Source organism: Lagenorhynchus albirostris, chromosome 20 (assembly GCF_949774975.1).
Source record: "Lagenorhynchus albirostris chromosome 20, mLagAlb1.1, whole genome shotgun sequence".
NCBI lineage: Eukaryota > Metazoa > Chordata > Mammalia > Artiodactyla > Delphinidae > Lagenorhynchus > Lagenorhynchus albirostris.
The window spans coordinates 8,973,496-8,985,817 of record NC_083114.1 but is presented as its reverse complement, the minus strand read 5'-3'; the positions used below and the strand labels follow the sequence as shown (position 1 = coordinate 8,985,817).

Sequence of the window (12,322 nt, the reverse complement as noted above, 5' to 3'; positions counted from 1 at the left end):
TGTTCCGCGGTTCTCCTGGCCTTCTGCCCCCTCCCGGGGGAAGAAGGAAGGCACTGGTGGGTTTCTCCAGTTCTGCATCCCGATCCGTGCGAACTTTGAAGCGTTCTTGGCCGTTCCGCGGGCCCGGCAGCTGGTAGCCGGCGGGAAGAGAACTGCTTGGCCGCGGCCAATGTCTGCCGCGCTTCCTCTGCAGTATGAAGACACCGGAGGCGCCACTGTTAGCTCCAGACTGCTTTCCTTCAGACCGGGCCCCAGCTCCAGCCCCTCTCTCTCCTCAGGCTTCCCCGATGGATAAAAATACGGACCCTGAACTGATGCCACCGACACCCGATGGCGATGATCCGCCCCGGCTGTCCCCAGATCCCATGGCTGTCTCAGCTGTGTCCCAGGAGCGGGAGGAGGGGGACCCAGCTTCTCTCTCCATTCCCCTGGAAACAGGGTTTGGTATTCCTAGTGGGTTGAGCCCTCGAGTCGAAGAGCAAGAACTTTCTGAAAATGTGAGCCTTCCTGCAGAAGAAACGAACAGGCCAGAGTTGGGGCGCGGAGAAGACGTGGAAGGTGTGTCTGAGGAACCCGCTCCAGAGGATGAGGGATACACGTAAGTGGTGATAGCAGGTGGCTCAGGAATCTGTGGAGATTGGAAGTGTGAGATATATCTTATCCGCCAGTCCTCAGCCCCACTTCTCCAGGCCCATTTCCACTTTGCTTTGGTGAACCCAGGTTTGTTGTTCCCCCATCTTCCTTCCAGCGTCTGGAGCTACAGCTTCTCCCAGGTACCTCGGTTTCTCAGCGGTTCCTGGTCAGAGTTCAGCACCCAACCTGAGAACTTCTTGAAAGGCTGTAAGTGGTAAGTAAGCATAATGGGGCAGGGAGATAATCACGCTCAGGATTTCCACCTTAAAATACCCGAGTTATCTGGGAGAAGGATCCACCATGGTGGGAGAAGGAGTAAGAATTCCTCTGGATTGAGTTTGAATTTCATTTGTGGGCTTCCCTGGTGGCGCAGTGGTTGAGAGTCTGCCTGCCGATGCAGGGGACACGGGTTCGTGCCCCGGTCCGGGAAGATCCCACATGCTGCGGAGCGGCTGGGCCCGTGAGCCATGGCCGCTGAGCCTGCACGTCCGGAGCCTGTGCCCTGCAACGGGAGAGGCCACAACAGTGAGAGGCCCCCGTACCACAAAAAAAAAAAAAAAAAAAAAAAATTTCATTTGTGATTGTGTGTCTTCTACTTCCTCAAGGTCTTGGGGGTGCTTACCTATACCAGAGGTCAGCTCAGCCTTAGTCCTACACGTGGAAAATACAGGTCTGTCCAGCTTTCTAACTCTTTCCTACTCCTAGGGCCCCTGATGGTTCCTGCATCTTGACCAATAGTGCTGATAACATCCTGCGGATTTACAACCTGCCCCCAGAGCTGTACAATGAGGGGGAGCAGCTGGAATATGCAGAAATGGTAAGGGTAGGGGCTAACTCTGCCCCTTCATCAGACACTGCGCATTTAATTCCTTCTTGTAGATGGAGAAAGTACAGTCCACATGTTTCCTGTTCACAGGCAGGACATTTCACCATGAGGTTCCACAGGTAGCATTTTCTACCCTGAATTCTGAAGTCATTTAAAGAGGCGTTTGTCCTTCTTTAGCTAAGAATATGTGTTTTCCATTAAAGACTAGTGGATTTCTCACGGTGGTTTTCTTTTTTTTTTTCCTCACGGTGGTTTTTAATTGACTTATAGGTATTTATTGAATGACTACCAGTGTGTCACTTACTGTGTTTGGTGTTGGGATAAAGTAATGAATGTGACAGATGAAGAGCTGCTTTGCTTTCTTGTATGGGACATAGACAACAAACGTAGTCCAATAAATAGTCAAGTTCATTACAGATTATAATAAATGCTACGAAGGAAATCAACAGAATGAGGAGAGACTAACTAGAGGATGCCGCTTTAGATAAAACGGTCGGTCAGGGAGGGACTCTCTCAAAAAGAGACATTTGAGCTGAGACCTGAAGGATGATGAGATCAGTCATGTGAAGAGCTGTAGAAAGAGCGTTCCAGGAAGCGGCAAAGATGCTACAAAGACCCAGAGCTGGGGAAGAGCTTCGTGCGTTCAAGGAACAGAAAGAAAGCCAGTGTGCCTGGACCAAGGCCAGTGAGGGGGAAAGCCTGGTGAGGGTGGAGAGGTGGCTAGCAGCCACATCTCGTCAGATCTTGTGGGTAGGGCACTTGGAGTGTTTTTGGGGAAGCCGTGGGAGAGATTTTAAAAGAGAAGAACAAAATAATGGCTAGAGAATAGATTGTGAGTGGGCAAGAGTGGATACTCATTAGGAGGCATTTATCACGGTCCAGGCGAGAAATGATGTTGGCTCGTGCTAGGGTGATATCAGGTGAGATAGATGTACGTGGATTTGAAGTACATTTCACAGGACTTGGAAGTCAATTGGGTGGATGGGGGTACAGTTTACTCAGAGGATATGAAGAGGTATTGGGGCAGAAGTCAAGGGTTTTTAGGTACGTTATTTTTTTTATTTTTAAAAAATAACTTTATTATAAATAAATAAATAAATTTATTTATTTATTTATTTTTGGTTGTGTTGGGTCTTCGTTGTTGTGCACGGGCTTTTCTCTAGTTGTGGTGAGCGAGGGCTACTCTTCATTGTGGTGGCTTCTCTTGTTGCGGAGCACAGGCTCTAGGCACACAGGCTTCAGTAGTTGTGGCTCGCGGGCTCTAGAGCGCAGGCTCAGTAGTTTTGGCTCACGGGCTTAGTTGCTCCGCGGCATGTGGAATCTTCCCAGACCAGGCTCAAACCCGTGTCTCCTGCACTGGCAGGCGGATTTTTAACCACTGCGCCATCAGGGAAATCTGGGCTTTTAGATACTTTAAATGTGAAATGTAAAGCTAAGGAGAGACTTTGCGAAGGGCGCTAGGGATATACTTTGGAAGCGGGAGAGCATGTCGATGGTATCTTGTGTCTTGAGAACGGAGTCAATCTCAAGAGAGTGTAGATGAAGAAGAAGGCTCAAGCAGAGCCTGGAACACTCCAGCACATGGAGGTGGGTGCAGGAGAAATTATAAAAGTGGAGGCAAAGAGTCATGTCTCATGCTGTTAAGAGCGAGGGCAAATTTAGAGAATGACCCAAGAAGACATAGTGACCTTGACGAGAGCACTTTCAGAGAAATGCTGGAGGTAGAAGGTAATTAGGGTAGGAGGAAGAGAGAATTCTTTGGAAGTGTTTTCCTGTGAAAGGGAGCTGAGAAATGGAATGGTGACCGGAGGGAATGTGGGGCTAAAGAAAGGTGAACAAGATGCTTCTGTGAGGTCAGAATTACCCCGCAAGAGAGGGAGGAATTGCTGCTGTTGTCGGGGATGGTGACGAAGTCCCTGCATGGCTGGGTGAAGACAGGATCCAGAGCACATTGAAGGACTAGACTGACAGGCGCAGAACCCTTCCTTGCCGTGGGAAGAAAGGCAGAGGATGCGTTCAGAGGCAGCTGTTTGGTCGTGGGAAGATTTGGGTGTCTCTGTCTCTTGGCTTCTCAGTGAAGCATAAAGGGGATGTTATCAGCTGAAAGCAGAGTGTTGTGGGGAGAGAGCAGAAGGTGTGAGATGATCGGTCCTGGGGAGAAGAAAATCAAAACCACCAAGGAATGCTTGGTGTAGAGTAGCATTTGCCACTAGAAATTTGTTGTCAACCATGTAAAGTGAGACCAGTTAGCATGGTTGTGCATCTTTCCCCAGTAAGTTGACTGTAGTTTCTTTGTTTGTAAAATGAGGATGATAATAATAGCACCCACCTCATAGAGTTGTGGCGAGGATTAAAAGAATTAGGGTAGGACTTCCCTGGCGGTCCAGTGTTTCAGATTCCATGCTTCCACTGCATGAGGCACGGGTTGGGTCCCTGGTGGGGGAACTAATATCCTGCACGCTGTGTGGCACAGCCAAAAAAAAAAAAAAGAATTAGGGTAAAGTGCTTAAAGTATTGCCTGGCATGTAGTCAGTGTTCAGTACATGCTAGTAGTCCTTGGTGTTAGTTGGATGCAAGCATGGACTAGAAGGAATAGGAGGTCTGCCTGGGGTTTGCCAGGAGAGAAAGACAAGGGGTGTTTCGAGAGTGTCTGCAGGGGTACACCTGTTGTGCTTGACCAGAGTGTAAAGTGGGTAAGAAAATGGATTGTGAATGGGTTTCTGATGAAGCTGAACAATTGTGGTGGAAATGGCAGAGCAAGGGAGCTGGGTGGGTTGGAGATGGTGGTCAGAGATTGTAGTGATGACTCGACTGGGAGTGGGCCCCTGGTGTAGAGTGAGGGCCATGGCCGTGGGTGCTAAGGAAGTGAATGGCAGAGGCCAGGGTGTTGGGTGTTTTTATTCATTCTTTCATTGATTCATTCATTCAACAAGTTTTCATTGAGCGCATTCTATGTGCCAGGCTTGTTTTTAGCTGCTAGGGGTCAGTCAGGAACAAAACAGACAAAAGTCTGTGTCTTTGTGAAGCTTCTATTCTAGTGTGAGAAACAGGCAATAAAGAAATAACACAGTGAAATATATATCTGACAAGTACCACGGAGAACGATAAAGCAGAGAGGAGGACTGGGGGAATTCATTGCAATTTTAAAAAGGGAGGTTGGGGGCATTCCCTGGCAGTCCAGTGGTTAGGATTTGGTGCTTTCACTGCCGTGGCCCCGGGTTCAGTCCCTGGTCTGGGAACTAAGATCCTGCAAACCGTGCGGTGCAGCCAAAAATAAAAATAAAAAGGGCGGTCGGAGAAGCCTTCACTATTCAGGTGACATTTGAGCAGAGATCTGAGGGAGTCAGGGAGTGAGCCAACGTGATATTTTGGGGAAGAATATGCTGGGCAGAGAGAACTGCAAGCTCAAAGTCCTGGTGGAAGTGCACGTCACCGAGAGTAACAGTATTTGTGGGGAGCAAGAGACTGAACCAGGAGATGAAAGTCTCAGTGAATGAGGGAGGGAAACAAAAACAGGGAGCTAATGTGATGGCAGGAACTGCAGCGGAGGTGGAGTTTGGAGAGGTGAAAAGATTTGGAAATGACCTTGATGTTTGTACTGAGGAGGGGAGTGAGAATGAAAGACATTTCAGCCTGAGAAAGCCACAGCGTCGGGCAGGTCCAGGTGGGTGGACAGGGCATTCCGAGAAGATGCAAGATAAGGGAGTTTGAAGATTCTAGAGTGGGAATTTCAGAGGCCAAGGGGTAAGGCTTTGGGGGGCAGGGAGGAGTGTGGGATTGGGGCCGATCAGGGAGTGTGTTGAGCAGCGAGCAGGTGGTGGTGAGACCAGACGGCCCGGAAGCCTGGGACTTCTTTGGTGCCCGAGGTTCGTGGGAGTGCCGGGCCTTGATGGTGAAAGAAGGGTGCGTTCCGGGGACGGTCCTGAACGCCTGCCTAACCTGCATCTCTGTGAGATCGGAGGCTGCAGACATGTGAATTCTGTGTGCAAGCTGTAAGGCACTCCTAGCCCTGGTTCCTGGAACAGAAACCAGTGGTGTCCAGAAACCAGGGCTGGGTGGGCGTGGCACAGCCAGCCTGAAAGAGTTCAGGAGTAGGGGTAGTTAGAGGAGACTGGAAATGTGAGAGGTCAAATATTTATTGTACACATTCACTTGAGAGAAATGAGAATGTTAAAAAGGGAAAAAGGTGGGAATTCCCTGGCGGTCCAGTGGTTAGGGTTCGGTGCTCTCATTGCCGAGGGCCCAGGTTCAGTCCCTGGTGAGGGAGCTAAGATCCCACAGGCTGCGTGGTGTGGCTGAAAAAAAAAGGGAAAAAAGGCATTGTTACCTACCACTCTACAAGATTCAGCCCTTTAAGTTTTTCTACATTCTTTCTAAGCTCTGTCCAGGTACTGGAGCTCTCTGTGTGGTTGTAACTCTTTGGTAGATGGTTTTGTACGCTGTTTTTTCTTTTAACAATCATATCGTAAATGTTTTTCACGGTGTTCCAGTGTTCATAGTTATGCTTAATGGTGTATGGTATTTCACTGACTGCCTATGATAGTTTTCTTACCTGTTCACCTGTTTTGGACTTTTGGGTTGTTTCCAGGATTTTTATATCATAAATTATTTTTCAGTGAACATCTCCATGTGTTTTGATGGAGATTCTTCAGAGAATCAGAGAAATTTTACAAGTAGGAAACACCCCAGGTCAGAGAGAATCAATATCTCTTTTTTAAGTCTTGTGATACAGATAGTCAATTTGTTTTCGAAAGCTTTTTGTGCTGCTTATTCTTTTTATTATTATTATTATTGCTGTTGGCAATATGAGTGTACCAATTCTATCATAGCCTAAATACCTAAATACTCATTAGGCATTTTCATTTTTAATGTCTGCAAGTTTAGTATGGAAATGGACAACATTTGTATAGGTGGGGAAATTGGGGTATTTTCGTACATCTGTGTACTGCTTCTTCCCACCATAGTTTCCCAATTCCTCCCCTCCCTTCTCCACCTTTTCACAGAGCTTTCTGGAACTCCTGTTTCTAACTCTCCACTTCTTCGCTGAGTACTCTCTGTACCCCGTGGCTCTTGCCTGAGGCTTTCCCTTTCCTGTACCCTCTCTGGGAGGGACTGTGCATCCTCTGTGCCCCACATATCTCAGGTTGGAGAGGGAGTGTCCTCATTCCTAAATGCTATATCCAGACAATTGCTCTTTCACTTTGTAAAAACTTTTCCTTTGACGCTTATGCTGTCCGATTCTCCCTAACTCACCGAGGACATTGGCATCTCATAGCCTTCCTGTGCACCCCAAGTCCTTCCACCATCTTGGTGACCTCAGGTATCCAAACCAAAAGCCAGGGTCTCCTCCTTTAATCTTCCTTTTCCCTAACCCCCATGTCCAGTTAATTACCAAATCCCATCAAGTTCTTGTGATCTTCCTAATCTATCCACTTTACTTGACTGCCTCTGTTTTAATTCAAGTTGCTATTATTTTGGGCCTTATGTTATTGGAACGGTCTTCTGTTTCCTTTTCCCATTAAAACATTTGACTGCTGATTGTACACTAGGTGTTGGGGAAACAGTGGTGAGCAAGACAGACATGATTCCTGCCTTCTCAGATGGGTACGCTGTAGCGTGGAGGGCACAGAGGGCTCTTGGAATGTGGAGCAGGGCACCTGGCTCAGCTCGAGGGATTGGGGAGGCTTCCCAGTGGAGGAAGTGTCTAAGAGACCCAAAGGATGATTAGGATTCAACCAGGAAGAGTCGCTGGGGGAAGTGAAGGAAGACTATTCCAGACTTGGAGACTAGTGTGCGTGAAAGCGTGCAGTTCAGGAGTGTAGGGAGTTGGCACCTTCTAGGAACTGAGAGTCAGGATGATGGGACGTGGAGCTATTACAAGAGTGAATACAGGGATGAGGGATGAGCCTGGAAAGGTGGGTATGGCGTAGACGCCTGGTAAGGGAAGGCTTCATAGGAGATTGGGTTTTATACCGAAGGTTTTGGGGAGGCATTGCAATGTTTTAAGCAGGAGAGTGACGCTGTACAGGATTCCAGGGGCCTCAGTGTGGCTGCAGGGTGGAGAATGGAGGGGCAGATTGGAGTGTGGGGTGCAGGGAGGCTGGGGGAACGTGTAGAAATGCTAGCAAGAAGGCAGTGGCTTCACGTGGGATTGAAGGCAAGGGGACAGGTTCAGGCGAACCTAGGAGGTGCAGTTGGCAAGCTCTGGCCTTGGGTTGGACCAGGAGAGGAAAGGGAGTGAAGGGTAGTAGTAGTCAAGGTGCTCACATTTCAGGCTTGAGAACTGGGTGGGGAGCCCAGGAGGAGCAGCAGGTTCACAGGCTGCAGAGGCTGGGTCTGTTCCAGAGAAACTGAGTTTGAGGACCCCGTGGGATGCCCCAGTGGAGCTTTCCACCAGGCAGTCGGATGCAAGGGTTCAGGGTGGAGAAGTGGACCCTGCATTCACGGCTGGGTGACATCACCCAAGGGCCAAAGGGGTGACGTCACCCCGCCAAAGGACTGGTATCCAACTGATGTAAAGATTTCCTTCAAGTCAGTAAGAAGAAAGCAACAACCTAGGAGAAAACTGAGCAAAAACTAGGAAAAGGTGCCCTTAAACACAAAAATGTCTAACTTCACTGGTTAGATATTGAGAAATGCCAGTTTATATCGTAATGAAATACCATTTCACAGCTTTCAAATTGAGAAAAATTTGAAAGTCTGACAACACCAAGGGGATGCAGAGCAACAGGCGCTCGTACACGCTGCTGGGGGGAGAGTAAATTTGGATGAGCACTTTGGGAAAAACGTGACATGATCTAGTAGAGCTGGCAGAGCCCAGACTGTAGAACCCCAGTGATTCCCTCTTTAGCAGAAACTGCAGAGAAACCCTCCCACACGGGTACCAGAATGTTACAGCACACTAGCCAGAAATTGGGAAAACACCAGTGACTGTCAGTGGAGAGGGATGGGTGAGTGGAGCGCTGTACAGCAGGGAAGATGCATGAATTTGAGCTCAGTGTGTCACCGTAATCTCACAATTGCGGTGGGATGCATACAGCTCGCTACCTTTCATATTAAGTTTAACAGCACACAAGACCATGGTATATATTGTTTTTTTTTCTGTCTGAATGTATTCCTAAAGAAATACACGAGAGTGATAAATTCAGGATGGTGTTTACCTCTGAGGGAGGGTTTCACTGGGAAGAGGTTTTAACCGTTTGGTAAAATATTTTGCTTCTTAAGCTACGTGGAGAACTCACAGGGTTTGTTTGGCTTTGTTTTAATACTTCTTTGCTTGTTTGAACTGTTCAGTAATTTTTTTTAGAGGATCAAATGGCGCCTGGTAGGCACCCGGTAGATATTTGTATCATTGGTTGGTTCTTTGTTTCTGGGTTGGGATATTACTTGTTTCTTCCTCTCTAAGTGTTGAAAAAGCAAAAGGGTAAATCTGCATGGCTTTTGGTGGCCCAAGTCTGATGTTAAAGTCTGAGCTAAACCTTGAACTTTGAGATCAAGATCCTGTTCTTCAGGATCTGCCTTCTGCCTTCTCCTACCTGGTTAAGTGCCCACAGAGCATCTCCCTCTGCCATAAAACTGCTAGATTTCCGAGTGGGCCTCCTTTTCCCGCCAGTGACCCAGGCATCCCCGCATCTCTGTCCAGGCTCCCGTCCTTCGAATGGTGGAAGGCGACACCATCTATGATTACTGCTGGTATTCTCTGATGTCTTCAGCCCAACCAGACACCTCCTAGTAAGTGATGTCTTTCGCCTCCCCTCCCCGCCGCCCCCATTTCAAGGGGACCCTCCACTGAGAGAGTCAGGGGTCTCGGGAGGAGGAAAGCTTGCTGTGCCCTTCAGATGTGAGCTGAGAGGGCCGGTCAGTTGGCTTCCTCCCCTTCCTTTGACAGCACTGGGGCCTCAGTGTCCGTGTCTCTCTCAGCGTGGCCAGCAGCAGCCGGGAGAACCCGATTCACATCTGGGATGCCTTCACTGGAGAGCTCCGGGCTTCCTTTCGCTCCTACAACCACCTGGTAGGGACCTCCCCGCCCAGTCCCAGGGCTCGTCCTGGCCCAGCTCTCCTTCCTTGAGAATGGCTGAGGCTCTTTGCTAGGCCTATTTCCAGCCCTTTCCCACCCCCAGGACGAGCTGACGGCAGCCCACTCACTCTGCTTCTCCCCGGATGGCTCCCAGCTCTTCTGTGGCTTCAACCGGACCGTGCGTATCTTCTCCACGTCCCGGCCCGGCCGCGACTGTGAGGTCCGAGCCACGTTTGGTAAGCAGTCCACGCCTCTGAGGGAGGAGGAGAGAAAAGGGCCCAGCCACGTGCAGAGGGGCCTTGTGTGAGCCAGGGGGTCACGTGCAGGGTTGAGGCGGGGGTCACATCATCCTCAGTACAGACCTGTGGGGCAGGTTGGGCCCAGTGCGCAGGGAAGAAAACAGACTCAGGGAGGCGACGAAACTTTACCTCTGGGTAAAGAGCTGGTTCGCTTTTGAGCCCCGTGCCCTGTACCTTTTGATCTCCAAAATCTTGGTATCTCCAGGAAACTGGAGGTAAAGCTGATTCCCTTTTCCTATAAGCCTTCTGCTTTCCAGCCCTTCAAGGAAAAACAGGTTTGAGAGGGAAGAAGTGGGGCTTTGCAGGGGATAGAAGGATCTAGGGAGCATCAGAGGTCTTCATCCTGCTTAAAACGAACGGGGTGGGGGAGGCACTGAGTCTAGCACATGGGCTCTGGGACGGGAGACAGAGGTGCACCTCTGATTAGCGTGGTTAATGCCAGGTGCTCTTGCCCTCTCCCCGACTTTGTTCCTTCCCTTTCTAGCAAAAAAGCAGGGCCAGAGCGGCATCATCTCCTGCATAGCCTTCAGTCCAACCCAGCCCCTCTATGCCTGTGGCTCCTACGGGCGCTCCCTGGGTCTGTACACCTGGGACGATGGCTCCCCTCTTGCCTTGCTGGGAGGGCACCAAGGGGGCATCACCCACCTCTGTTTCCACCCCGATGGGAATCGCTTCTTTTCAGGAGCCCGTAAGGTAGGGATCATGTTCTGAGATCCCAAAGCAGGGGGGTAAAAGGCAGGAGTGGGGATGTAGTCTGTGCTGTGTTGGGAGATGGGCATGGGAAAAAAAAAATCAACCCAGCCAAAGGAGTGCTTATAAAACTGGAGGGAAGCAGGCATGTGTTGGGAGTGGGGGAGTGGAGGGTGGAAACGATTCTAGGCTCCTGTTCTTTGTCCTTAGGATGCTGAGCTTCTGTGCTGGGATCTCCGGCAGCCTGGGCGTCCACTGTGGTCCCTGAGTCGTGAAGTGACCACCAATCAGCGCATCTACTTTGATCTGGACCCGTGAGTGACTGTGGGCCCTTCCTGCCCAGGGTCTTGATGCCCCCAGGGATGCCAGAGCCCACCTGTAGGGTCCCAGCCCCTGACCGTGCAGGGTTCCTGCCCCCGGTGATGCCTGCATGCCAGCAAGCCTCTCCTCTCTTCCCCAGGAGCGGGCAATTCCTAGTGAGCGGCAGCACAAGCGGGGCCGTCTCCGTGTGGGACACCGGTGCGGCTGGGCACGAGGAGAGGCCGGAGCCAGTGCTGAGCTTCCTGCCCCAGAAGGACTGCACCAATGGAGTGAGGTCATAAGTTAATTCTGCAGATTTGGGGGCTTGGGTTGGGGAGAAAGGTAAATCCCTGAGGGAGCAAGCATCCTGGCTCATGGTGCTGACTGGCGCCGCCCATCTCTCCCTACAGCCTGCACCCTAGCCTGCCTCTGCTGGCCACTGGCTCCGGTCAGCGTGTGTTTCCGGAGCCCACGGAGAGTGGGGACGAGGGGGAGGAGGAGGTGGACCTTCCCCTGCTCTCCATGCGCCACGTCCACCTTGAATGTCAGCTTCAGCTCTGGTGGTGTGGGGGTGGCCCGGATACCAGTGTCCCTGATGCTCACCAGGACGAGAAGGGACAGGGAGGGACAGAGGGAGGTGGGCGTGAGTTTATATAAAAAGGTTTTATATGGTATTAGAGTCTTTGTGTCTCTATGGGGAGGCAGATGATGGAGCTGGGGCCGGGAGGGGTACCAGCGGGCTCCCTGGTCCAGCAGCACTGGGGACTGGCATATTGTTCCTGAAACCAGGCTTGAGAGGTGGGACTAGGCGGGAACCAATGGGGCTGCTGAGCTTGGTGTGAAGTCAAGTAAGTGGGGGGTGGGGCTTCATGCCATTGACTGGCTGGTTGCTAGGCAACTTGGTAAACTGAAGGGGGGAACCTGTTTGAAATCTCACTCCCAAGGTGGGGGCAGCAGGGGTCAGGTGAGTGTGGCTGAGCAGGAGTGGCAGGAGCTGTGTGTCAGACTGTTGCGTGTGACTGTGTGAGACTGTGCAGATGGTGACAGACAAGACACCCGCTCACTCCCGCTCAACACTATTTACCATCATCCAGCAGCAGAGGGACCATTAGTCAGCTCTGGGGGAAGGGGAGCAGGAGGACCGCCTCCCCCCCCCCCCGGACTCCCCCAGGAGGCAGGTGACTGAGTAGCCAGAGTCAAGGGCACACATGAAAGAGTAAAGGTGCCGAAAAACACACATGTCACATTCTGTATTCCCGTTAGATGCAGGACAAGGGCGAGAGTCATTCAGTAGCTCTCGCTGGTCTGGTTTCTTCATTTATCAGCTCTGTCTTTTTGGGGGGTATGTTATTTCAAGCAGTGGCTCCCCCCCTCCCCCCACCTTGCCACACACTGAGAAGGGGGTCTCTGAAGAGATACTGTCAGCAGAGGATTTGATTCTGGACCTCACAGCCTAAGGGAAGGTCCTGGAGGCCTGTGACAACTAGAGAGGGGAGAGGAATGTCACCTCTGCCCAGAGGTGCTGAAAGCCAGGGTTCTTACACCCAAAAAGGCAAA

General features: G+C 50.7%; 1 protein-coding gene across 4 annotated transcripts; it reads left to right on the top strand.

Moving 5' to 3' along the window:
- The first annotated feature begins 1 nt into the window (after position 1).
- On the top strand, positions 2-11,432 carry WRAP53 (WD repeat containing antisense to TP53). 4 transcript variants are annotated; one of them, XM_060132837.1, is made up of 10 exons: positions 2-598; positions 749-847; positions 1,339-1,450; positions 9,102-9,190; positions 9,380-9,470; positions 9,631-9,712; positions 10,260-10,468; positions 10,676-10,779; positions 10,926-11,060; positions 11,176-11,432. In XM_060132837.1, exons 1-10 carry the CDS (start codon positions 195-197, stop codon positions 11,420-11,422), a joined length of 1,572 nt encoding a protein of 523 aa, XP_059988820.1. In that variant the 5' UTR covers positions 2-194; the 3' UTR covers positions 11,423-11,432. The 4 variants fall into 4 exon arrangements, with proteins under 4 accessions (XP_059988820.1, XP_059988819.1, XP_059988822.1 ...); XM_060132836.1 differs by having other exon boundaries at positions 9,580-9,712; XM_060132839.1 differs by having other exon boundaries at positions 9,580-9,712; positions 10,926-11,055; positions 11,176-11,322.
- Positions 11,433-12,322: the final 890 nt, after the last annotated feature.

What these genes read in the sequence shown, in the direction of transcription:
- WRAP53 (XM_060132836.1), top strand. Translation starts at nt 195, where the DNA reads ATGAAGACACCGGAGGCGCCACTGTTAGCTCCAGACTGCTTTCCTTCA. An exon ending in TTCGCTCCTACAACCACCTG is followed by an intron (nt 9,471 to 9,579) that starts GTAGGGACCTCC and finishes TCCCACCCCCAG; the next exon opens with GACGAGCTGACGGCAGCCCA. An exon ending in TGAGGTCCGAGCCACGTTTG is followed by an intron (nt 9,713 to 10,259) that starts GTAAGCAGTCCA and finishes TTCCCTTTCTAG; the next exon opens with CAAAAAAGCAGGGCCAGAGC.